Source organism: Cucurbita pepo, chromosome LG09 (assembly GCF_002806865.2).
Source record: "Cucurbita pepo subsp. pepo cultivar mu-cu-16 chromosome LG09, ASM280686v2, whole genome shotgun sequence".
Classification (NCBI taxonomy): Eukaryota; Viridiplantae; Streptophyta; class Magnoliopsida; order Cucurbitales; family Cucurbitaceae; genus Cucurbita; species Cucurbita pepo.
In genome coordinates, this window is record NC_036646.1 from 856,154 (window position 1) to 881,648 (window position 25,495).

Below are 25,495 nucleotides of genomic sequence, written 5' to 3' on the forward strand. Positions count from 1 at the left end.
TTTTAATAATGAAACTAAATTTGTTATTTCATAATACACCTAACAGATATTTGTTCCCAACAGCACAAATTGGTCAATTAGGATAGCTATGTGCTTTATTTTATCAAATTATTTATATTTTATTTAATTAATTAGGGAATCAAAACAAAAACATCATTAATAATTATTAACCATTTTTTTATTACAGAAGAAACAAAATATATATTTGGTATACCTATTTTTATCTCTCTCAAATTTGAAATTAGAACCATCAATTTTTTTTTTATTTAAAATACTATATTTAAAACCATTATATGTTTTAAAATAATATAAACAAAAATGAAAAATAGTAAATAAATATTTTTTAGTTTTTGTTTGCATCCGTCTGACGTGGTTGCCGACCATCCCGTCGACAAGTCAACAATTTATTTTATTTTATTTTTTCTAATTCTAGGAAAAAATTAAAATATTTTATATTTCGTAAATCTTTTGTTTTTTTAGATTGGAACTTTCGAAAGTTTATATATATATACATATCTGCTAATGCTCCCAGGTTAATGCGATGTATTCCACAGTTGACTGAAAACTTAATTACTGGTATATTGATCGGTCCAGATTAAAATAGAAGCCAGTTCGACAGGAAGCTTTTGAAAACGCAGTGCACCCAGGTACATAAGGAACGAGATGAATACAAAGGAGGCATATGCTCTAGGAAAGTTATCCTTTCAAAGTTGCAAAACACAATCTCTAGCCGATGTGAGACAACGAGATATAAAATATAATAACTTTATTACCTTTCCTGATGTGAGACTTTCATTCAACCCCTCCCCTCGAACAAAGTATGTCTTTCCTTAATTGAACAAGGTTTAGGACATGACTCTGATACCATGTTAGATGAACATGACTTTCTACAATAGTAGGATACTGTCCACTTTGAATATAAACTCTCATGGCTTTGCTCTGAGTTGCCGCCAAAGACCTCACATTATGTCTAGTTTATGGTTTTTGAATTTTTTTTAAAGTAAACTATGTTAATGTTATTTTAAAATTTTCATATATATTTTTTTAAATACAGTGAGAATAAGGAATATTTTTTAAAGACAATTTAGGCAATATTTTTATGAACTTTAGCATATTTTTATATTATTTTTAATGATCTTTATAACCTTTTAAACCGGTGGAATCTCACTCACCGGTGAAGGTCACAGCCACAAGGGTGCTGCTTGATTTATCGAACAACTTTCTCGTGAACCAGTGAACCACCACCGCGGTTCTTGTTTCTTCTCCGTCTTTTACCAACCCCCAATTCGATGTAACATATAAATGAAGCCTCCACCAATTACCTTCCCCGCGCCCGAGATTGCCCCTTCAACGTAAGGTTATCTCATTGCTGCGTTTAATTAATGTGGTTTGCATTTCCCACTGGTTTTGTTCGGTTGCTTCGAGAACTGTGTCGTGCCCTTCTTTGTTCTGTCGCCTACTTTTTCTCTTCTCCTTGCGCTCCAGGTGTTCGACGAAATGCCTGAGCCATGCTCCTTTTCACCAACGTATTACCCACTTCTTATTTCTTCCCCACACCGTTTGGATGTTTGAGCCCTGGCGTTTTTCCCTCCATTGTCTTTGTTTCGAGATGCGGCGGGATGGCTGCGACAGAGAGGAGGTGTTCGCTCTTGTCTTCAAAGGGTATGTTTTATGGTTGTTCTGGGTTTGTAAGGAGGTGCAAAGATTTGGATAGGGAAGGGAATTTTGCGTTGGAGGCAGAGATATTGGAGTTTATGGAAAGTTCAAGAAACCCAGAAGCGTTTCCGAGCAAGAAAGACTTGATTGAGGCTGGCAGGGAGGATTTAGTGGATGCTATTGTCAAGAAAGGTGGTTGGCTTTGTCTTGGATGGAATTTGAACGACGAAGAAGATGGGGGTATTGAACAGCTCTATCTCGAGGATCGGGAATCTATCTTGGCCACTCATTGGGATAGTTTTAGTGAATTCGATAGTTTCAAGAGTGATGAAAGACAAAGATTTGCTGCTGATGTTTCTCCCATTGCTTCTTCTTCGACATCATCTTCCTTCACCAGCCGATCACAGTGAGGATTCCATTATGACATCTTAGTTTATTTCTGCTTCATTTGCAATCACTACTTTTAACAATAACTATTTCCGAATAACGTGCGTGAAAAGGCTATTGGCTTGAAATTTGTTCCTTGCAATCTTCAGGGTGTGTTACAGCATGCCAATGAAAAGAACCCTGAATTTTTACGACAACAAGATGTTGTGTCAGGATGTGAACGACACAAACTTTACTAACAGGTTCATTTAACATGGTTGCCAACGAGCCATCAACCTTAATGTCATTGTCTCATGGAGAAAATTTAAGATTTTTTCTTCATGTTTGAGAAAATGAAGCAAAATAACTTCAAATCTGGGTACCTTAATAATCATTTTAACTGCAGAACATTAATCGAGCTTTCCTTGTCGTGTCATGTTTTGGCTGCTATCAACAATATTTGCAATGGTGATTAGTCTACATGCTTTCCTTTTCACAGAGAAACTGTTGCTGAGCATGAGTCTGGTATTGAGGGTATGCTGAATCGATTGGAAAGAGAAAGAAATGCGACATTCGGGACTGGTAAAAATGGTTTGCATCCTGAAACAACAGCAAAGGAGGTAAGGATGCTGCAGTAATTCAATAAACTGATTTTCCCAATCTGGGCAAGGTTGTTGTCCGTGATTTAAGATGTAATTAGATTTCATCGGGCTGCTTTCTTCCAATGGTTAGAACGGTTTTCATTTCCATAATTCCTGTAGATATAACTTCTCTCATATTAGTAAGTACTCAGTCTTGAAAATGATCATCGTTAGAGTAACCAGGGTAAAAGATATACCTTTGAATTTGATGTAGGATGTCTTTCCCATTGGGTTGTCATAATTAGCCCTGCTTGTGCTATGATTTATTTTTCATTTTTCAACTTTGAAATCGTTACATGTATAATTCTCTTGTAAGAATTGTAAAAGGATGAAACTTGTGTTGCTTCTTGCATGGTAAAAGACAGTTGCTGACCTACAAGAAATCCCTATCAGCACGCCACTGAGTGCCAAAGAAGGCAAGTGGAACAATTTGGGGAGTTATCTTAGTAAGAATTCTTCTCCTGTACAAATTAATGGTCAAGGAGGCTCGGTTAGTTCTGAGGTGCAGGGAACTTGGAGCACATTCAAGACAGACCTTCCAGACGGAGATTTTAAAGGTTTTTCATTTATTCAAGGGTTGCTTTGGGATATAAGAGTTCACATTGACTGACTTTTTATATGTACAGGTTCCGAAATGGCTTTGAGCCAGGGAAGGAGCAGGGAAGTATTGGATGTTCTGAGATATGAAACATTAGGATCTAGAGGGGATCCTACCAATTCTAACTCTGGCGAGGAAGAAATGAGTCACAATCAAATACAACGTCACATTCAGAACTTGCAGTTGGAGCTCTCATCCGTAATCGGCTCATTGAGATCTAATGCATTTGCGTCTGAGAAGGTTTAGTCTGCAACTTGATTTTGTTGTCAAATGAACTGTGACGATCTGCATGTCTTTGATTGAAATGGATGAAATTGATTTTTTTCATTTCCTATCATGGAACTGGAGAAGGATCTGAATAAAGTAAAAGATGCTAACTAGTGTAATAGTATTGATAAATAGGATGAATATGTCTTGATTGTTGGGCAGTAATGTTAAATACAATAAAACATTGAACCTGCATGTTTATGGTGCTATCATGATCATTAGGGTCAAAGTAAACCTTCTGATGATTTGCTGGAGCTTTCGGATGCTTTTGAGTTTCAAGAAAATGAGATCCTAAATGCCAAGGACAAGCTACGGTCTATACGGGCAAAGATAGCCGTGGTCGAAGGGAAGATGGCACTGACAATTATGTATGGGAAACTTGTGCTTTGCATAGTGATTTGTTTTATCTATGGAGTATCAATGACTTTCTGTCTTTACAGTGATGCACAAAAGGTGGTAGAAGAGAAACAAAAGAGGATCAATTGTGCCCGCAGAGCTTTGCAATTTCTTCGCACTGCCTGCGTGGTCTGGCCTAATTCTGCAGCCGAGGTTCTCTTAGTAGGATCATTTGATGGTTGGTCAACCCAGGTAAAAAAATTCTTCCTATTTGATTACTTTGCTTGTTTTGATGGTTGAAATACTTAGAGAGGACATGGATTGGTTTCTCTCTCTTTCCCATAGAATGTACTGCTTGCTTGCCTATTGATTGGGGAGGAGAACGAAACATTCTTTATATGGATGTGGAAACTTCTCCCCAGCGGACATGTTTTAAAAACCTTGAAGGAAGCCTGAGAGGGAAAACCCAAAGAGAACAATATCTGCTATTAGTCGGCTTAGGCTGTTACACTGTAGGTATCATTATGTCAACAGCCTGCATTTTCTAATAGTTAGATGCTACACAAGTTCGATAATAGAAACAGTAGTATGAAGTGTTGTTAAGGATGTTCATCTGCAAATCGCATTACTGAATAACTCTACAGTTTTATGAGGTTTTATTCATTCATCTCTTGTAGTCTTACTCTTAAATTTAACAACAGCTTATTCTCATTCTGCAGAGGAAGATGGAAAGGTCCAGTACAGGCGTTTTCTCTTTGTTCCTGAAGCTGTATCCTGGAAAATACGAGGTTGGTTGTTCTTTGGAGGTTCTATTCACATAATTCATGCTTTTGAACCATTCTCTTACAGTTTTCCATGATATTCAGATAAAATTCATTGTTGATGGCCAGTGGAAGATTGATCCGTTACGCCCAATTGTTAGCAGCGATGGATACGAGAATAATCTACTGATCGTCATGTAGCACACCAGGCTGTTTATATTCTTTTTTTTCTTGCCTAGCCCAAAGAGCCGGGTGCCTCAACTTCCCCTTCTTTTGTAGCGTTTTCGTACGAATTATACATGTATTTCTTTCTACTTTCGACTTCCAGTTTAGGTTTCTTCCTGTCTCCCACGTATTTGCGTTTCTCGCTGATGTAAAAATATAGGTAAAATAGATAACAATTACTTCCCCGGAATCAGTTAGCTCAATATAATCGTTGATGTTTTATTTCAGCCTGTGATGGTGAAATGTAATATTCCATTAGCAGTTAAAATCATACAATGACGGACCAGCTACCAGGCAACTCAGAGGTCCCATTGCAGTTTCAATTGGTGAGCTTTGCAGCTGCATGGGGTCTTGTAATGGCAACGGTAAAGCCGCTGCCAGAATAAACTTTGACGTCAAAAGCTGCTGCACTCTCAAGTTTGTGGCGCAGAGTAACTGTTTGTGGGTTGGTGTGGTCACATGTATCTCCCAAACCCAGCTGACCATGCTCCCCCCAACCCCATGTCTTTACAGCTCCATCCTCTGCAATCAATAAGATTTAGACATGTGAGTAGGGCGAACCTAAATGGTTTTAACCAACAACTTTGGAAAACCATGCCTGTAACGACTACAGAATGCTCGGCCCCGGCTGCAATGTCCAAGATTTTTATTCCACAGACTGCTCGGAAATTGTCTTCCTCTGTAGCACCTGATATACAATGAGAATCCCATATCAAGTGGTAATCAGCAAGTAACTCATCCAAGGATTAGAATCGTTTCCTCTAGGATCATCGAGTTTGTGGGTGACAAGTGGAGGAGAGCGATTTATAAGTGTGTGGAAACCTTTAAAAACCTTGAGGGGAAGCTTGAAAGGGAAAGCTTAAAGAGGACAATATCTGCTAGCGGTGAGCTTGGGCCATTATACAAAGTTACTTAATGAGTCAAATAGACAAGTTAATTCAATTACCGGGCAGAGAATTCGTGGCATTGAGCCTTTCAGAATCGCTCAAGGTTCCGTGATGTTTGCCACCAAGCATATAAAGTTCCCCTTCATCTGTTCAAGAAAGCCATGGTTGCCACTTAACAAGCAGAAGATCATCACATATACATAATCCAAATAAGAAGTGAACTGAATGTCAATACCAGTTAAAAGTAGTGCATGGTTCCATCCAAGAGCAACTTTCCTGAACGACAATGGTGAAGGTAGATATTGAGGAGAAAATGCATCCGAATTCGTTCCGAATCCTCGTCCCCACGTAAAGAGACGCCCATCAGCTAAAGTAATAGCCAATACAGAACGAAGAGATGGGAAATTAACAGGGGTTAGGCAGAATGTTCTTAACAGACTCTGTAAATGTAACTTACTGGACAACGCAGCACTGTGATCTCCAGCTGCAGCTATGCCAACTATTTCAGCAGCTTCCAATGCTGAAGACAGAACGGGAAGATTAACAGATTGAATCTTGTTGGAGATGCCCAATTGACCTCGCTTCCCAGCTCCAAATCCATAAACTTGAGCACCACAACAACCTGCGTCATCAAATTTTGAATCAAAGACTTAGAACGCTATCAACGAATGTTGAAGCCATTCATCATTGTCTGATGCTCATCCCTTGTTTCCTATGAAGCCAACAGATTCGACCTCTACAGCTTGGATTAATAATTTCATCTGATGAATGAAAAGGAGAGGCAAAACATACAAAAATGATTCCCAACCCCAGATAGTAATTACAATGGAAGTTCCATTGGCAAAGGATAAGCAAGCGAAAGTGAAACGACCTTAGATTTTCTACTTAACCTAAAGTTACTACTGTATACATATCATGAACACTGGACTCCAAAGGAGAATGGATTGGAGGGCCCCACATCAATTGGAGAAAGGAATAAGTGCAAGGAGGCTGAGCCCCGAAGGAGGTGGGCACGAGACAGTGTGCCAGGAAGGACACTATGCCTCGAAGGGGGTGGATTTTAGGGTCCCACATCAATTGAAGAAGGGAACGAGTGCCAGCGAGGACGCTGGACCCCAAAGTGGGTGGATTGTGAGATTCTACATCAGTTGGAAAGGAGATCGAAACATTCCACGTAAGGGTGTGGAAACTTCTCTCTAGCATACATGTTTTACAACCTTGAAGAGAAGTCCAAAAGAGAAATCTCTAAAGAGAACAATATCTGCTAACGGTGAGTTTGAGCGGTTACAGAAAGCTTAAAAGTACACAATCACAAGAATGAGGATTCAAAGGAAACTGATCTTCACACTGAAACATTACATTACATTACAATGATGATTATGTTGGTACATACTTTTCAATACCTTTCACCAATGCAAGCGAGTGTCGCATCCCACATGCAATCTGATCAACATATTTATCAGAGAAAAACAAGAGTTCATCAGGGAAGCAACGTGACTGGAAATCCCCATGTCCTAACTGCCCAAATGAGCCATCCCCACAACTATAAACCTTTCCCTCATCTACAACAGAAAACCACAAAAATGAAAACAACATGTTGTAAACCAAGCTTTCACAAGGAAGGAACCAACAATAAGCCAACCTGAAACAAACCCAGAATGGCTCCATCCCGCAGAAACATGGGTTATGAAGCAGCCTTCCAACCCCACCACTGGCTTAGGTTCTAAGCTGCTCACCATGTCCCCTAGCCCCAACTGCCCTGAATTGCCTCTTCCCCATGTAAGCACCCCTCCTCCTTACAAAACATAAGCACCCAGTTGAATTACCACCAAACTGAAAACCTTAATGAACTCATAGAAATTTGCATTAAGGCCAACAAAAGGATGGGAAAGAAGAGAATCGGATACCAGCAGTCAAAGCAATGACATGAGCGCCGCCGCAGGACACGGATGAGACGACGGCGCCAGAGGAGAGTGACGGAATCCGGAGGAGTTGAGGGCGGGTCTCATCCTCGAGTCGCCCGGTACCCAGCTGCCCGTCGGTTCCTGCCCCCCAACTCCATATCTCTTGCTCGCCGTCGTCTTCCATTGATCTGGACTGTCGTTTTTCTTCAAGTAACTTTCTCCGATTGGGTTGTCCGCCGGTGCACTGAGGAGTTTCGCCGACGTCTAAGAAACACGAACTTTTCTTCGATTGGACACCCCGAGTTCGCCACTGAATTCTTTCCGTGTTGAAGCTTGATCTAAATTACAGTGACCGCAGCCAATAGCAAACCCTTTTCAATAAAGAATGTTTCTAAAATATCGATAAATAATGGTTTAAGCTAATGAACATAGATTTCTCCTTCATAGTTCAAATAAAAGTACAATTAATAATAATAATAATAATAATTAGGTCACTCATACAAATATCACATAAATTTTTTGTTTTTTTCAACTCTCCTCTTTATTGGGTAAAATCGTAGCAAGAACTCTGCTTGAACCCTTATGATCGGCATCGGATAAATCTCCTCTAAACCCCCTTCCATTATCATCCTCTGAATCCATTTCCAATGCCACAATCCCACTTAGCAGAAGAGGGATTTTCTGGAAGAATTTAGCCCCAGACGTGTTCTTCAGCTTCCGGTAAGGAATGGCTACTTCTTTAGTGTTGACTTCACCATTAATGTCGGCTTTTTCCGCGAGAAAGACCCTTATCTCGCTAAATCTCAATCGACCCTCCATTAGTCAGGGTAAACAACCTCTTCCTAGGTCGAGTTCATGTATAAACATTCGCCATTTCAACTGTTTTAATCCTGTTTTCTCGACTTCTCGGATGTCTTGTACTGTCACTCGATGTTCATCGAATGAGTTTCTGGAAGTTGATGACATTTTGCCCTCTTTTGAGGAGAAGCCAGTTAAAGTTCTGCTGTTGGTTCTGTTTTGGGCTTCTTTATCCCTTGCTTGGTTTGCTGCTTCTGGGGACGCCAAAGCTGCTGTTGACTCTATCAGAGCTTCGAATTTTGGTCTGAAGATCGCCAGCGCATTGCAGAGCTCAGGCTGGCCTGCTGAGGCGATAGTATTTGCCCTCGCTACGCTTCCTGTTGTTGAGCTCCGTGGGGCGATCCCTGTTGGCTACTGGATGCAGCTAAAGCCTGTAGCTCTGACCGTTCTATCCGTTCTTGGGTGAGATTTCAATTTTACTCATTTCCTTGATTCTACATGTTCTCCAAATTTCTTCTCATGGGCATCAACGTTTTAGTGTGAATAGATTACTACAAGTTCATGCTTGATTGGCATTACATATATAAGTGGGCCTTTATGTCTTGAAGAATAGAAGGCAAGTTCATATTATCGTTCTAGCCATTACACAAGATGTAGAGATTTCAAACCTCAGTGTGTTCATGGAGACACAAGCCTCCTATGAATCAAAGTAGGCCTAAATCTTGAAGCACAATTTAAACGTTGATGGATGTTTGAAGTGAACTTTCAAATGGTTCTTGAGTTCTTCGACCAGTGATCATCTGAGGAATTTCTTCCATCGTTTATGTTAAACTCTTCTGCATGAGTGAATCTTCAAATCTGATTACCTGAAATCAATAATCTGTTTCTACATGACATTCTTTTACTTTCACTTTTTTTAGTTTGGAGCTTCTTGTTTGAGATATTTTGTTTTCGTATAGATTGGTCTAGATGTTGTTGCTCTGTGGTCAAGTAGCTCTTACTTCATCCGCCTTTCATGAAAATGGATGTTTTTGTAACAGCCCACGTCGACCGCTAGCAGATATTGTTCTCTTTACGCTTTTCCTTTCGGGCTTTCCCTCAAGGTGTTTAAAACGCTTCTGTTGGGAGAGTTTCCATACGCTTATAAATAATGCTTTGTTCTCCTCCCTAACTGATGTGGGAACTTATAGTCCACTCCCCTTCGGGGTCTAGCGTCCTCACTGGCACTCATTCTCTTGGGACCCCCCAATCCACCCCCTTCGGGGATCGCCATTCTTGTTGGCACACTGCCTCGTGTCCACCTCCTTTGGAGTTTAGCCTCCTCGCTGACACATCGCTCAATGTCTAACTCTGATACCATTTGTAACAATCTAAACCCACCGCTAGCAGATATTGTCCTCTTTGGATTTTTCCTTTCGAGCTTTCCCTCAAGGTTTTTAAAACGCGTATGTTAGGGAGAGGTTTGCACACCCTTATAAAGAATGTTTCGTTCTCTTCTCCAACTGATGTGGGATCTCACAGTCTTTTTTATAGCTTGCCAAAGTTCGTTTGATTTTGTTGGGTCTTCGGATAAAAGGAATGATAGAATTTGTAGTACTTTTGGTGATTATCCTTTTAAGTCTTATTTGCTTGATCGAAGCTCGTACCTCTTGTATTCTTTAATTTGTTTAAGTTTGTTTTTCCACTCATAATACTTTGTGGGATTCAAATTGCAGGAACATGGTTCCTGTGCCCTTCATCATACTCTATTTAAAGAAATTTGCAACTTTCCTTGCGGGAAGGAATGCTACAGCCTCTCAATTCCTTGATATGTTATTCAAGAGGGCCAAAGTGAAGGCTGCACCTGTTGAAGAGTTTCAATGGCTGGGTCTAATGCTATTCGTGGCTGTGCCTTTCCCTGGAACAGGAGCTTGGACTGGTGCCATTATAGCTTCCATCCTAGACATGCCATTCTGGTCAGGCCTTTCTGCAAATTTCTTTGGTGTTGTATTGGCAGGGCTTTTGGTGAACTTGTTGGTGAATCTTGGTCTTAAGGAGGCTGTTTTCACTGGAGTGATTCTTTTCATTATATCGACTTTCATGTGGAGCATTCTTCGACTGATTCAAAAAGCTTTCAACAAAGGAATTAAATGAACAAGGTTAGTATTTCTATGTCTAGTAACAATGAACAATGTCCTGTTTGATCTTACTCTGATTCATCTTGACTTAGATTTGTTAGTTTAAGTTTGTTTTGTGAACACTGTTTAGAAGAGAAAATGTAGGCACACGACTTTCATTTGTCGTACTGAGCTGATAAATGCTGTTCTTATGATTGTTTGCAAGTGTAGAATAGCGAATCTTGTTTTGTTTTTTTTTTTGTTTTTTTTGTATTTACATGTGAGTGTTAGAAATCACGACTCTCCACAATGGTATGATATTGTCCACTTTGAGCATAAGCTCTCATGGCTTTACTTTGGGCTTTCCTAAAGGCCTCGGTGTTTCTTGCTTATAAACAAACCCATGATCATCCTTTTAATTAGCCAATATGGGATTCCATTCCAACAATCCTCAACAGTGAGCATGAGCAATATAGTTGTGCTCGGAAGATTGCAAAATCATGCACGAATGTGTGGTCCGGTTTGATTTGCCATAAAGCATAACAAAAATGGCAAGAAACTGAACCACCCAACCGGGCAGTGTACCAGCAAGGACGCTGGGCCCCAGAGGGGTGGATTGTAAGATCTCACATCGGTTGGTGAGGAGATGAAACATTCCTTATAAGGGTGTAAAAACCTCTCCCTAACAGACACATTTTAAAAACCTTGAGGGGAAGCTCGAAAGGGAAAGCCCAAAGAAAAAAATATCGGCTAACAGTGGGTTTGAGTTGTTATAGTTATGATATTGTCCACTTTGAGCATAAACTTTCATGATTTTATTTTTAGTTTCTCCAAAAGGCTCGGTGGTATCAATGTAGATAATGTTCTTTACTTATAAACCCATGACCTTCCTCTTAATTAGCTAACGTGGAACTCTCTCAATAATCTCCCTATCTTATTATGATAACAACGGTAAGATAGTTTAATCATAGTTCATGTAGCTATATTGTTGTCGTCCTTATTGGATTTCACTATAGGATATTTGAATTCTCTCATGCATAATTGACAAAAGATCGTTGATATCAACATTTTAAATGAAAAGAAGTCCACACAAACTTAAGAACATAGACTTGGAACATTTCATTAATTGAACTGTTATCCCCCCATCAAACCTCATAAACAAAGTCAGCTGGCTATACTGTTCTTACTATTTTGTATTTTCGTTGAAATAACTGCGTCGTCCAGTGTTAGACAGTTAATGGAAACAGCACACTAACTCATTTTGACACGCAAAACCCCATCTGGCATCTGCTATATGTTGACACGAAATTAAAACCAAAAAAAAAAAACTAGAAACCGAACCATTGAAAGTTCGACACCAACGTTATCAATTGATTGAGATTGGGACCAACCAGCCAATTCACATGTGCCAAATGCGGCAGCCTCCATTCCAATAGTGAAGATCTTCAAATCCCATTTTTTGCCAAATGTCTCCACTGAATCCCACGTGCTTAATTTTTTAATCCAACAATAACTCAAATTCTTCCAACTTTTCACATTGCTGTCCTCTTATGTTTCCGCCCAAATTCCCTCTCTAACCGATATAAGATCTCACTATTCATCTTTTTTTTGGAGGCCCAACATACTTGCTAGCACACCGGCTGGTGTCTAACAGATATTGTCTGCTTTAACCCGTTATATAACATTGTCAGCCTTACGGTTTTAAAACGCGTCTACTAGAGAAAGGTTTCCACACCCTTATAAGGAAAGCTTTGTTCCCTTCTCCAATCGATGTGGGATTTCACAATCCACCCCCTTAGGGGATTTCACAATCCACCCCCTTAGGAGCCTAATACTGGTACACTACTCGGTGTTTAGCTTAGTTAACCCTCTCTTTAATGGACTGTGATGGCTCATTCAATCAGATTAAGGAACTATTTTGGAAGTTCATTGCAGAGACAAAAAGGCTAATATCATACTGAAAGGTATAACAATGGAAAGTGGAGCTGTCAGTGTCCATGAACGAACAATGGGATGCCCCAAAGGTCATTTTGGCTTGTTCAATATCCTTTGATACTCAAATTGGACTTTCCACCTGGTGCGAATGAACGGAAACAACCATTGTTAGTAGATATTGTTTTTTTTGGGCTTTTTTTTTGCTTCCCTTCTAGGTTTTTAAAACGCGTATGTTAAAGAGATGTTTCCATATCCTTGTAAGAAATGTTTTGTTACTCTGTCCAACCGACGTGGGATCTCACAATCCACCCCCTTGGGGGCCAGCGTCTGCCCGATGTCTAACTCTAGCAGATTTTGTCTTCTATAGGCTTTCTCTTTAAGGGCTTTCTCTCAAAGTTTTTAAAACGCATCTATCAGTGAGAGGTTTCCATACTCTTATAAACAACAGCTTTGTTCCCGGGACATAATGTCTGTTAAGATCTTAATTGTATAACTGACATTTGGAACTCTTAAGGTTGGTTAACTCCGTGTATTGAAAATAAACTCTTCAAATTCTCAATTCCAATCAGAAAGTTGAGTTCTTTACTGTTCATCAATCTGGGTTTGCAAAAGCATTTGCACTGTGGAATGCTTTGTGTAAAAAGGTTACTTTTTTCTTCTGTCCACTTGCAGAGCATCTTCTTCGTTACTTCACTGTCAAAACTGATTCCTTTTGCCAGTTATGAAGCAGACAGAGTGAAGATCATCACTCAAAACGACACTAAATGAAGCGATATTCATCACTTTCAATCTTTTATTATCAAACAGTTCACTGAGAATCATACTTGAAATCAATAAGACCAGAAGCACAAAGATCAAACGAATCCATGAATTCATTAGCTGAAAGTTCATCTTCTAGCTTCCCCAAGTAGCCTAATTCATCTTCTTCATCTTGCAGGAAGCTTTCCCCAAGTAGCTCTGTAACTGATGAATCCATGGCTTCAAGTTCATCTGGTTCAAAGGGGTTCTTCATTTTCTCAGTGGCAGCCCATTTTTCTCTTAGTTCATCAACCTGTTACAAAAATCAGTAGTTTTAGAGAAAACCCATTTCAGATCTGGAAGTTTGAATGCCATACCTCTGTTTTCAGTTCTTGATTCAGCTTAACAAGACTGTCAAACTCATTCTTGAGGTTTTGATATTGAGAATTCAAAGAATCATAATCAAACACAATTTTCTTGGTCTTGGATCGAGCCCTTCGATTCTGGAACCAAACAGCAACTTGGCGAGGCCGCAAGCCAATCTCCTCTGCAATTTGAAGCTTCCTGTCATGTTCGAGCTTGTTGTGAACATCAAAGCTGGTCTCGAGCAGCCGAAGTTGATCCGGTGTGAGCCTTCTTTTCTTTTCCATGGAAGAGAAGGAATTGGGGCTGGAAAGAGAAGGGGGAGTATCAGAATTCATAACTGGGAAATGGGTGCATCCGGGATTGTCAAATGGAGAAGGTTTCTTGGCTGAAGAAATGAAGAACATGCAAATGCTCAAGAAACTTCACCACAAAAAAAATTGGTGGGGAGGGAGAGAGGTAGGGAGATATTTGTCTTTTCGCAACGTTTAAAATACACACTAAATCACAAATTTAGTTTTAAAAATTTAATTTTTTTTATATATTAAAAAGTTATTAGACATAAAATTAAAAAATTTAAAAACTACTTTGGTAATAAATTAAAAAAAAAAATGTTAGAACAATAAAATTTAAATTTAAATTTAAAGATTTATTAAATACAAAATTAAAAATTTAAATTTTAGGTTGAAAATTTTTATTCAATAATTATATAAATTTAATTTTAAGGTTTAGGGCATATATGCATTAGGTTGAGATTATTGGGAGTGAACCTCACACTGGGTAATTTAGGGAATGATCTGGGTAATTTAGGGAATGATCGAACATGTGTTCACTGTCAGGTTAAGGATTATTGAGAGTGAGCGAGCCTCACATTAGCTAATTTAGGGAATGATCATGTGTTTATAAGTGAGGAATACTATCTCCATTGGCATGAGCTGGGGAAGCCCAAAGTAAAGCCATGAGAGCTTACACTCAAAGTGGACAATATCATACAATTGTAGAGATTCGTGATTCCTAACAAACAGATAGCAGAGTTCTTCATTTTTTTAATGTTTTAAAAAAATAATGCTCATTTTTTGTTACATTAATAATTAAAATTTAATCAAACTTAAATATCAAACATTTACTAGTCACAACACATTACTAACATTTGTTGCAAGCTTTAAATATTATCGAGTTGGGAACCTTCTTTTTGATTGGTTAGATTGACCCAATAAAAAAAATTCCAACCGGTAAATCAAATTGAATTTTTTTTCTTCGGTATTCCAAGAATTCAACTCAACCCAAAACGAAAGAAAATCAAACTCAATACAACTACGTTTATCTCTGTTATATTTCTATTAAAGTTTTAAATTTAGAAACGTTTCATTTGAACTATTCCATAATTTCGATCCGATACGAATAAAGATATTATCCCTTATTTATATGGATAAAATATACTAAATTTGTAATATATTTATTTTGATATGTTATCATGAATGCCCCCCAACAATGAAATCTAGTGGTAGTTCATTAATATATTGAATTTTTTAAAGCAGCAATTTGCAAAGCCCATGGGCCCATCAACTTAATTAATAGAGCCTAATATGAGCCCATGGGCCCACCTTTCTTTTACTTATTTTATTTAATAATATATATATATTATTAATATCATCTGATTTTATAATTTTAATTTGATATAAAATATAAACCTTACATAATTTAATCTAAAATTGTTATATAATTTTAATATATATATATAGTGTTGTGTTGTGCCAACATTTTGAAACTAAATCTCGACGGCGGCAAACGTGTCGGTGGCACCCTTTTGGCATCGTCGCTCCCCGGCTGAGGATTCAAACCACTGGTTCTTTCGGTGTTGATTTTGCTTTGCTTGCACAGTGACGAAGAATCGGACGATTCTGATTGTTGCATTTGAACTCTTGATTCTGCTTTGATTAGTACTTATGAGCACTTTAAGAAACATCGCCAAGCATCCAACGATTACTTTGATCGATTCCTTCACTACGCTCAAAGAGCTTAAGCAAATCCATACCCAATTGCTCATTAATGGCCTTTTGAATGATCGCCAACATTTAGGCCAATTTGTTGCTTCCATTGCTCTTAAAAACCCCACCAATTTGGTATATTCTAATCAAATTTTGGATCAATGTGCCGACCCAACCTTGTTTACCTTAAACTCCATGATCAGAGCCTATTCCAAAAGCCCAACCCCACACAAAAGCTTTCAGTTCTACAACAGAATTCTCCAATCCAATGATGTTATGTCACCGGATAATTACACTTTCAATTTTTTGGTTCGTACTAGCGCTCAGTTATCTGCTTGCGAAGCAGGTCGAACTGTTCATGGTGCTCTTTTCAAACATGGGTTTGAATTTGACCCACATGTTCAAAGTGGGTTGATCTTTATGTATGCTGAAATGGGTTGCTTGAATTCATGCTATCGTGTGTTTGAATCAGTTCAGAATCCGGATGTAGTTTGTCAGACGGCCATGGTGAGCGCTTGCGCCAAATGTGGGGATACTGACTATGCACGACAACTGTTCGACGAAATGCCTCAGAGAGACTCTGTATCATGGAATGCTATGATTGCTGGCTATGCACAGAGGGGGCAATCAAGGGAAGCTTTAAATCTGTTTAAGCTAATGCAAATGGATGGTGTCAAGGTCAATGAGGTGTCTATGGTTTCTGTTTTAACAGCCTGCACTCACTTGGGTGCACTAGACCAAGGAAGATGGGCTCATGCTTATATAGAAAGGAACAAGATTCGGATGACTGTCACTCTAGGTACTGCACTTGTTGATATGTATTTCAAATGTGGAAATGTTGATAAGGCCATGGAGGTTTTCTGGCAAATGAATGAAAAGAACGTATATACCTGGAGTAGTGCCATAGGTGGGCTTGCCATGAATGGCTATGGCGAGAAGTGCCTTGAACTGTTTTCCCTTATGAAACATGAAGGAATTGCCCCTAATGAAATCACATTCATTTCTGTTATAAGAGGTTGTAGCGTAGTCGGACTGGTGGATGAAGGCCGTTTGCATTTCGACTCGATGAAGAGTGACTATGATATCAAACCGCAGCTCGAGCACTACGGTTGCATGGTTGATTTGTATGGTCGTGCTGGGCGATTAGACGAGGCTCTAAACTTCATAAACACCATGCCGATTAAGCCACACGCAGGTGCATGGGGAGCATTGCTGAATGCCTGTAGAATGTACAAGAATATGGAGTTGGGCGAGGTTGCCTCAAGGAAACTGGTAGAGCTCGAAGCCAAGAATCACGGTGCGTATGTGCTGTTATCGAACATATACGCCGACACAAAGAACTGGGAAAGGGTAAGTAATGTGCGACAGTCTATGATAGCAGAACGCGTGAGCAAGCCCCCCGGTTGCAGCGTTATGGAGGTGAATGGAGAAGTTCATGAATTCTTCGTAGGTGATAAGTCCCACCCGAGTTACGAAGCCATCGAAAGGATGTGGGAAGAGATTTCTAAGCGGCTGAAGTTAGCAGGGTACGTTGCAAACACGAACCCTGTTATGTTTGATGTAGAAGAAGAAGAAAAAGAAGATGCTCTGTGTAAACACAGTGAGAAGCTGGCCATTGCATTTGGATTGATGAGTGTGGAGGAGGGGTTGCCCATAAGAGTTGTGAAGAACCTCAGAGTTTGTTGGGATTGCCATGATGTAACGAAGATGATATCTAAACTTTTTAACAGGGAAATTATCATGAGAGATAGGAACAGATTTCACCATTTTAGAGATGGTGAGTGTTCTTGCAAGGATTTTTGGTGAAATTAGTCACTCCTAAACTTTATTTTCACCATATTCAGTACTTTATTATGCCTTTTCTTTTAATAATTGGGTTTTGTGTTATTGGGTCGGGCTCAAAAGCTCTTTGAAATCATCCGTGTGAGACCCGACATTGATTTAAGAGAGGAGGACGCTGGACTCTGAAGAGGGGTGGATTGTGAGATCCCACATCAATTGGTGAGGGAAATGAGTGACAGCGAGAGCGTTGGGTCTTGAAGGGGAGTGAATTGTGAGATCTCACGTCCGTTGGAGAAGGGAATGAAACATTCTTTGTAACGGTGCATAAATTTCTCCCTAATAAACACGTTTTAAAGACATTGAGAGAAAGCCTCCAATCAAAAGCTCAAAGAGAATAATATTTACTAGCTGTAGACGAGCTATTACAATCTAAATATACTAAAGTCATAGTTGATCCTCTCTACCGAACGCCGGAACGTAATTCAAACTTGGAAAAATTCTTTATATTAAAAGCTAGATAAGTTAATTAATCACTCTCGTCTCCTTCATCTAAGTCAATGAAAATGTATAAAAATATTCAATTTTCAAAAAGGGCGGTCTATAAACTAAATTATAAAATATACTCCCGAAATTTTCTATTTGTTTCAAAAATTCCTAAATTACCCTTAAAGTAGAAAATCCATAAGAACTTTGAATGAAAAGTTAGAGTGCTAAACGTCTTTTTTTCAAACATAATCCAAGCAAATAACTTGGTCACTACCATATCGTTCTAGGTCACTGTTACACTGATGTTCTCTTCCAATTATCGTTTTAAAACATTTACGAAAGATTAAAGGTAATATAGTAATTTTCTTATAAAAAAATAGGTATTTATTATTATTATTATTATTTAGCTAACATAGAATTGATTAAGGCTTACACGTTTCTCCGATCACATTTTTTCTACAAAATTTTAAAAATAATAATAAATAAAAAATATTGGCCAGCTTTCATATCAAGAAGATATTGGAATAATTTAAAGTCAAACCAGACATTTTATCAATGTTTGGTATACATAACAAACATAACATTACCCAAAAACTAAATGCAGTTGGACTTATTCGAATAATTTAAGATTTAAATGTCAATTTAAACCTAACGTAGTAATTAAAACATCGCTATGTTTTTTTAAATCATCGTAATGTTTAAAAGTAATTTGAATCTTCCACGTTTAATGATAGTTAATATTCAAGATTGAATTAAAAATTTAAACGTCGACATATTTTAAATTAATTTATTTATTTTATAAAATAAATATTTTTTAAAAATATAATTATTTTTAAATTCTAACGAGCATCATAGTTTCTTTTTAAGTTATATAAATAATTCATAAAATTAATTTTCTCTTAATTTTGACTTAAATTGAATGAAACGAGGAAATATAGAATATTATAAACTAATTAATTAAACCCAATTAAATTCTTTAATTTATTTAGCCTCTTAATTCTCGTTAAACGACAGCGTTTGGTCGAAACTGAAAAAACAAGTCCATGTTCATCTCCTTAACGGTTAGAGTTGGATTATTAATTATCTTATTTGAAAGCGATTTAAATTTCTCTAAAATTAATTATTTTATTTTTAAAAAAAGCAAAAAATAAAAAAAGATTGGTCAACCCTAAGATTCAAATCTCTCTAATTTAAAATTTTAGTTTTATATAATTCAATTTCTAATCCCTATTAATTAAATTACCATAAATAAACATATTATCTTTAAAATAAATAAAAAAACATACGACAAGACAATTAATGCTATTTTTTAATTTCTATATTTAATATTTGTCTATTTTTTATAATTAATTTTACAATTTTATAAACAGATTATTTTTTTTTTAATCTTTAAAGTAGTTGACTTTTTGATTGGACTACATGTATCAATTATTAATCTTGAGTTAAATTTATTAAAAAGTAAAAAAAAAAAATGAATATAATGATTATTAATTTAAATTTTTATTTACTCGTCATCATTTGTATTTTTGTGATAAAAAAGTAAATAATTTTATGGTGGTATGAGATATTTAGTTTTCGTATATTATTATTATTATTATTTTTGTCTCTTTCTTTTTAATATAATATTATCTTATATCCATATTTCATGGAAATGACATGCAGAAGTGACTTCCTTTTATATTCATTTAATATTTAAAAAAATGGTAAAAAAAAAAAAACTATCAAAATCATTTTTTTTTTTGTTAGAATTTCAAATTTGGCAATTTGGAAAATAACCCATATATATATTATTAATAAAGACATAATTTTAATTAATTGGCTTTTATATATTTATTTATTTTTTATTTCCTCTCGATGTTTATCTTCAAAATGATTATTATTATTGTAGTGTTTATCAAAGTATAACCAAAAGTCTAGAAGGGAAGGAATTTGAATAAGAATCTTCAAAATTATCTCACAACCATATGATGTTCAAAGTCGTTCGAAGTCGCTGAAGAACAGTATTTTTATTAGGAATCACGGACTTTCATAACGGTATGATATTATCCAGAGCATAAACTCTCGTGACTTTACTTTGAGCTTCCCAAAAAGCCTCATATCAATGGAGGAGATGTATTCGTTTACTTATAAATCCATGATCATTCCCTAAATTAACCAATATGAGACTCACTCCCAACAATCCTCAGCGTTTACAGCCTCTGAATACCGAGACCCACATTCCCGGACTAACTCGAGAACCACCCAATTCTCAACCGGCGACCAATTTTTTCTTCCTCTGTTTTTCGATGACTACATACCCCTTCTTCTCTCCTTAGATGGAAAATAACAAAAATACCCTTTGTTTGAATTACTTAAACACCCCTGGCTTAATCTAAAATTGACATTTTTAACTTTAGACATCAATATAGGCTGAGCATTGAACCATATATTATAAGTCAACTATATGGAGTTATGAAACGAATTAAAATATTCAATACAACTCAATATAATAAACATTAGTTTAAAATAAAAACGGATACTAATTAAGTTAAATGACGAGAACACCCTTCCTCTTTAAAATTAGAATTAGAGATAACACGTGGACTATTAATTTAATTAGTGCAGTGTAAGTCAATGGAGTGTTACCATAAATTGTGGCACACAAGGTTATGAGAAAGTTGCTTAACTTTTAGGAAATGCTCTAAAATAATAATATGTGAAGCATAACCCATCAGACGGGGTTGGACAAGAGCGTATATATAAATTTATATTTAAAATTACGTTAAATCAATATAAATAATCTTAAACTTCGTACCTTAAACATTCAAAAGTTTCAATAATATTATTAAACTCTTTATTGCTAGTTTTTTTTTTTTTTTTTTTAATNTTTATAGACTCTTCATAGATTATCTCTATTTTAAATGTTACTCTTGAAACTCTACGGTATACTGCATACCGACCCTAAATATATATTAATTTTTAATATTTAATTTACGAGTATTATTGAAACTTTTGAAACGGGTATATAGATGATGGGTGAAACAAACAAAAGGGACCCGAGGTATTATTTTTATTATTAATAATATTATTTGTGTTTATTGAGTGGAGGGATTTGATGCCATCTATGTCTACCAATGTCTATTTTTTTTTCTTTGTTTCTCTTGTTTGATAAGTAAGCCCTTACAAACCAAGCAACAATCCCAGATGAGAATCCCAAGCCCCTTCTCTCTCTCTCTCTCTCTCTCTCTCTCTCCTCCCATGTGCATATCTCCATTAAAGCTCTCTCTAAGGAAGAATTTTGTTTCAAAATTTTAAAATATGCTTGTTGGCAGCATGAAGTGTTTGGAGGAATGGAAGTCATTTTCTGAAGAGGCTCTACACAGTTCTCTTCTCATCTTCTTCTTCTAGCTTTCTCTCTCTCTCCTTTCATCTTTAAATATCCCTCCATTTATCCGCTCTGCTATTCAGACAAGATTCAAACCCAAAACAGAGTATGGTGGGTGTCTCTGTTTTTCAATCGCTTTTTTTGAGTATGTTATGCCTTTCTCTAAAGGGTTGTTTTTGTTTGTTGGGTTCAGGAAAGTGCTGAGATTCGTAGATGGGAAGGGTATGTGGACTGGCGGAAGAGGGCGGCTGTGAGAGGCCGCCATGGGGGGATGATTGCAGCATCCTTTGATTTGGGTATTACCAAAGTTGTTTGAAGAATTGGGTTTTGATCTGTTTTGGAGAAAATTTGATGAATGTTTGGTGTTTTTGTGTGTGTTTTTTTTGTAGTTGTGGAGATATTGGAGAATTTGGCGTTCTTGGCAAATGCAAGCAATTTGGTGATGTATTTGTCTCATTACATGCACTTTTCTCCATCAAAATCGGCTAACAATGTCACAGCTTTCATGGGAACTGCCTTTCTCCTTGCCCTCCTTGGTGGCTTCCTTTCTGATGCCTTTTTCACCTCTTATCTCATCTTCCTCATTAGTGCTGCCATTCAATTGCTCGTAATTATCCCTCTCTCCCTTTCTCTTTTTTACTTTTTTTTTTTTATTTACTTTTTTTATTCTTTTTACCCTAACCCGAGTGAGAAAAAGACGTTTTTTTTACTTCAATGACACGGGTAAAAGAGGCTGAACTGCTATTAAACTGATAACATTTTAGTCGAAGATATATGTTTTTTTTTTAACCGGTTAGATTTAGATTTGGTTCGAGATATTTATGCATGTAAGAAGAAAACAAAAACAAAAGGGGGCAGGTGGATCACGAGCTAACTGTTGATGCCCTCATGGTTGTGAAAAAAGGGAAAGAACTTTAGAGGATGGGCAGATTGATTGATTGATTAATGAGGTTAATTTTTAGAGTAATTCACTGAAACGAGTTGCGATCGTGCAACGAATGTGTCGTATTTGAGTATTTCTTACCATGCAAAGACAATCACAATCTTGTTTACCTTATTGGTCATTTTTGTGTTCTTTCGTTTACTCCTCTTCTCGTCTTGTCCCCTTTGGTACGTTATTGGTCCTCCACCCTAATTCGAAACGTCCAATCATAAGGTGCCACGTTGATGACACTTCTGTTTCGAATGAGGACACGTGGTTACAAGTCTTGTCCACATCTAACTCTAAAACACAAACAGTTTTCTTTATCTGTATAGTTGTCCATTTATGGTATTTGTCTAACATTTTGTTGCTATGGCCCTTATAAACTTCTCTGGTTGGTTGAGAGGCATCTCGAGATACCATAAGCTCGTTTGATAAATATTTAGTTTTTGAAAATAGATAAAATAACATACAAAATTGTCCGTATAAAATAGGTAAGTAGCAGCTGATAGGACGAGCGAAATCGAACACGTGGCACCAAGTGTGTCCACATTTGTGACAGTGCATTTTCTGATAGAGAGTATGGATTGTAAAGTACTGACACGTGGCTGATTGCATTTGCTCCAACTCCAACCAACTACCCTATCACTTCAATGTCTTTATTCCCATATCATATTTGGGTACCCCTTCTATTTGGGTCGGGCCCCACCCAATGATACACACTCATTGTACAAGTTTAAGAAACCAGTACACTAATTTTCTTATCAGTAGATAAGTCTAAAGCCAAGCATTTGACCAGGGGTTGGCAGTATTGTTGATACAAGCAAAGATGCCATCGCTGAAGCCTCCTCCATGCGATCACCAAGCGAACCACACCGCTATGTGCCAAGAAGCGAGCGGTGGGGAAGCAGCCATGTTGTTTGCCGGGCTATATCTGGTGGCATTGGGCGTCGGTGGCATAAAGGGGTCGCTGCCGTCCCATGGGGCTGAGCAGTTTGATGACAGTACCCCACAAGGCAGGAAAAGGAGATCCACTTTCTTCAACTACTTCGTGTTTTGTCTGTCATGTGGTGGGCTTATTGCAGTCACATTGGTGGTGTGGGTTGAAGACAACAAAGGGTGGGAGTGGGGCTTTGGAATTTCAATGCTCAGCATATTCTTGTCCATGGTTGTCTTCTTTGCAGGCTCCCCTCTTTACCGCAACAAAATACCTAATGGAAGTCCATTCACAACAATTAGCAAGGTAGTTCTACCATAACAATGCAGGGAATACTTTGAGACAAGAAATGAAGTTAACTGAATCAGCTTTTGGTGTTTTGACTGATCATCAGGTCTTAGTAGCTGCAACGTTTGGTTGCTGTGTTAGCCCGAACACACGAAACTCGATAGCGAGTATGGCGATGAGTCCAGCTCTTGATGGAAAAGAAGCTAAACAGAATGCAAAAGGAAGAGATTCAACAGATGTTGTGGATGAACCATCAGAGAGTCTCAAGTTTCTAAATAATGCAGTTCTGAAAAAGCCATTCCATTCAGCATTAGAATGTACAGTTAAAGAAGTTGAAGAAGTGAAGATTGTGTTGAAAATTCTACCAATATTTGGTTGCACTATCATCCTCAACTGCTGTGTGGCTCAGCTCTCTACATTTTCAGTTGAACAAGCATCAACAATGAACACCAAAATAGGTTCCTTTAAAGTTCCACCTGCATCTCTCCCCATATTCCCTATTCTCTTCATTATGTTCCTCGCCCCGGTATACGACCACATAATCATCCCGTTTGCTCGAAGGATAACGAAAACTGAAATGGGAATCACTCATCTCCAAAGGATAGGAGTTGGGTTAGTTTTCTCAATTGGAGCCATGGCAGTTGCAGCAGCTGTCGAGACGAAGCGCAAGGGAGTAGCCACCAAAAATGGTCTACTCGACTCTACTCAACCATTGCCCATCACATTCCTTTGGATCGCCATCCAGTACTTATTTCTTGGATCAGCAGATCTTTTCTCCTTGGCTGGATCATTAGAATTTTTCTTCACAGAAGCACCTGCAAGCATGAGATCCTTGGCCACATCTCTTTCCTGGGCTTCTCTGGCTATGGGCTACTACCTTAGCTCAGTGATCGTATCGATCGTCAACACCATCACAGGTAACTCCAATCACCATCCATGGCTATCTGGAACAAACATAAACCATTATCACCTTGAGAGATTCTACTGGTTGATGTGTGTGCTCGGCGGATTAAATTTTGTGCACTACCTATTTTGGGCAATGCAGTACAAGTACAGACCAAAATCACAACAATAGGTGAACTATATATATATATGTATATGTGATGCAATAATACATACAGGTTTCACCCATTTATTCTAACACTTTCATAAACACTGCAAATGATCTCATCTGTCAGCTGGCATGAGATAGAATGGGAGAATAAATTTTTCATTGAATGTCTGTGTTTGAATCTTATTATCAATCTCGTGTTTGAATCTTGTTACTGTTGAATAACATGTTAGGAACCACGATTCTCAACAATGGTATGATATTATCTACTTTGAACATAGTCCCAAAAGGCCTCGTACCAATGGAGATGTATTCCTTACTTATAAACCTACGATGATTTCCTAAATTAGCCAATGTAGGACTCCCTCCCAACGATCCTCAACATAACAATAAGCTAGAACTACAAGAATATCGAGATTAGTGGATAGCATAACATACTTGGGGGGCCACATAATGAAGATAACCTAAAAGTATGAAGTCAAATAAAGAACATGTAACTTTAATCATAATCCATCCCATGAGAATCTGCAACAATCTTAAGCAACAAATTCTGTAAAACCACATTTCATTGCATTCCATGCGGAATTATCAAATGATTCAGTAAATGAATTTGCCAAAAATCTCAGAGTTATAGTCCGCACTTTCAATGAAGAAAACGAAAGCAAAACCATCGCTGTTCACGAATTCGCTAAGATTTAACTGCCACATAATGTTTCTGGCTGATAATTGCCCCCACATATGGCCAGAAAAGATTCAAGAAAGATTACTCCATGATTCCAAACTCCTAAATCGTATCAATAATATTACAAAAATATAAATCATGAAGATCAGGGAATAAGTTTCTTGGTGAGGTGCCGCAGAATTACCCAAAAACAGGGGAATTGGAGAGTTTCCGCCGATTGTAGTCACGATCATTGGGACAGAGAATCTCCACGTAAATGGGAAACAAGATTTCCACCATTTCTCATCGAAACGAAGATCGAAGAGAACAAAAGCAAAAGAGCTGGCCGACGCCGGATGCAATGTGGATCTTATCCAAATCCCTAGTCACATTATATGATTCTGACCCTGAAATTGAAATATATTGATTATTACAATATTATCTA

General features: G+C 37.6%; 6 protein-coding genes and 1 long non-coding RNA gene across 10 annotated transcripts; 4 read left to right on the plus strand and 3 right to left on the minus strand.

Moving 5' to 3' along the window:
• The first annotated feature begins 1,167 nt into the window (after nucleotides 1-1,167).
• LOC111802215 (protein PTST homolog 2, chloroplastic-like) lies at nucleotides 1,168-5,077 on the plus strand. 2 transcript variants are annotated; one of them, XM_023686500.1, is made up of 9 exons: nucleotides 1,168-2,062; nucleotides 2,193-2,285; nucleotides 2,522-2,642; nucleotides 3,025-3,220; nucleotides 3,290-3,501; nucleotides 3,751-3,896; nucleotides 3,969-4,116; nucleotides 4,584-4,652; nucleotides 4,731-5,077. In XM_023686500.1, exons 1-9 carry the CDS (start codon nucleotides 1,509-1,511, stop codon nucleotides 4,824-4,826), a joined length of 1,635 nt encoding a protein of 544 aa, XP_023542268.1. In that variant the 5' UTR covers nucleotides 1,168-1,508; the 3' UTR covers nucleotides 4,827-5,077. The 2 variants fall into 2 exon arrangements, with proteins under 2 accessions (XP_023542268.1, XP_023542269.1); XM_023686501.1 differs by lacking the exon at nucleotides 2,193-2,285.
• LOC111802219 (ultraviolet-B receptor UVR8) lies at nucleotides 5,045-8,056 on the minus strand. Of its 2 annotated transcripts, XM_023686507.1 has the most exons (8): nucleotides 7,645-8,056; nucleotides 7,380-7,532; nucleotides 7,141-7,299; nucleotides 6,195-6,359; nucleotides 5,973-6,104; nucleotides 5,797-5,883; nucleotides 5,449-5,538; nucleotides 5,045-5,372 (listed from the first exon to the last, which is right to left on the minus strand). In XM_023686507.1, exons 1-8 carry the CDS (start codon nucleotides 7,823-7,825, stop codon nucleotides 5,170-5,172), a joined length of 1,170 nt encoding a protein of 389 aa, XP_023542275.1. In that variant the 5' UTR covers nucleotides 7,826-8,056; the 3' UTR covers nucleotides 5,045-5,169. The 2 variants fall into 2 exon arrangements, with proteins under 2 accessions (XP_023542275.1, XP_023542276.1); XM_023686508.1 differs by lacking the exon at nucleotides 7,141-7,299.
• A 115-nt stretch (nucleotides 8,057-8,171) lies between these two features.
• LOC111802220 lies at nucleotides 8,172-13,680 on the plus strand. Of its 2 annotated transcripts, none has more exons than XM_023686509.1 (3): nucleotides 8,172-8,901; nucleotides 10,155-10,577; nucleotides 13,408-13,680. In XM_023686509.1, exons 1-2 carry the CDS (start codon nucleotides 8,369-8,371, stop codon nucleotides 10,570-10,572), a joined length of 951 nt encoding a protein of 316 aa, XP_023542277.1. In that variant the 5' UTR covers nucleotides 8,172-8,368; the 3' UTR covers nucleotides 10,573-10,577; nucleotides 13,408-13,680. The 2 variants fall into 2 exon arrangements, with proteins under 2 accessions (XP_023542277.1, XP_023542278.1); XM_023686510.1 differs by lacking the exon at nucleotides 13,408-13,680 and adding an exon at nucleotides 13,143-13,245.
• On the minus strand, nucleotides 13,239-14,111 carry LOC111802223 (homeobox-leucine zipper protein HAT5-like). The gene is made up of 2 exons (XM_023686512.1): nucleotides 13,586-14,111; nucleotides 13,239-13,521 (listed from the first exon to the last, which is right to left on the minus strand). Exons 1-2 carry the CDS (start codon nucleotides 13,976-13,978, stop codon nucleotides 13,279-13,281), a joined length of 636 nt encoding a protein of 211 aa, XP_023542280.1. The 5' UTR covers nucleotides 13,979-14,111; the 3' UTR covers nucleotides 13,239-13,278.
• A 1,245-nt stretch (nucleotides 14,112-15,356) lies between these two features.
• LOC111802211 (putative pentatricopeptide repeat-containing protein At5g40405) lies at nucleotides 15,357-17,629 on the plus strand. Its single transcript, XM_023686497.1, has one exon. The coding sequence runs from the start codon at nucleotides 15,518-15,520 to the stop codon at nucleotides 17,363-17,365; it is 1,848 nt and encodes a 615-aa protein (XP_023542265.1). The 5' UTR covers nucleotides 15,357-15,517; the 3' UTR covers nucleotides 17,366-17,629.
• Nucleotides 17,630-21,004: 3,375 nt separating this feature from the next.
• On the plus strand, nucleotides 21,005-24,575 carry LOC111802213 (protein NRT1/ PTR FAMILY 4.6-like). The gene is made up of 5 exons (XM_023686499.1): nucleotides 21,005-21,302; nucleotides 21,385-21,487; nucleotides 21,581-21,798; nucleotides 22,913-23,356; nucleotides 23,445-24,575. The coding sequence occupies exons 1-5, from the start codon at nucleotides 21,300-21,302 to the stop codon at nucleotides 24,411-24,413; spliced, it is 1,737 nt and encodes a 578-aa protein (XP_023542267.1). The 5' UTR covers nucleotides 21,005-21,299; the 3' UTR covers nucleotides 24,414-24,575.
• On the minus strand, nucleotides 24,166-25,470 carry LOC111802224. Its single transcript, XR_002816235.1, has 3 exons — nucleotides 25,256-25,470; nucleotides 25,031-25,173; nucleotides 24,166-24,282 (listed from the first exon to the last, which is right to left on the minus strand). It is a non-coding gene; the product is annotated as an uncharacterized LOC111802224 (long non-coding RNA).
• Nucleotides 25,471-25,495: the final 25 nt, after the last annotated feature.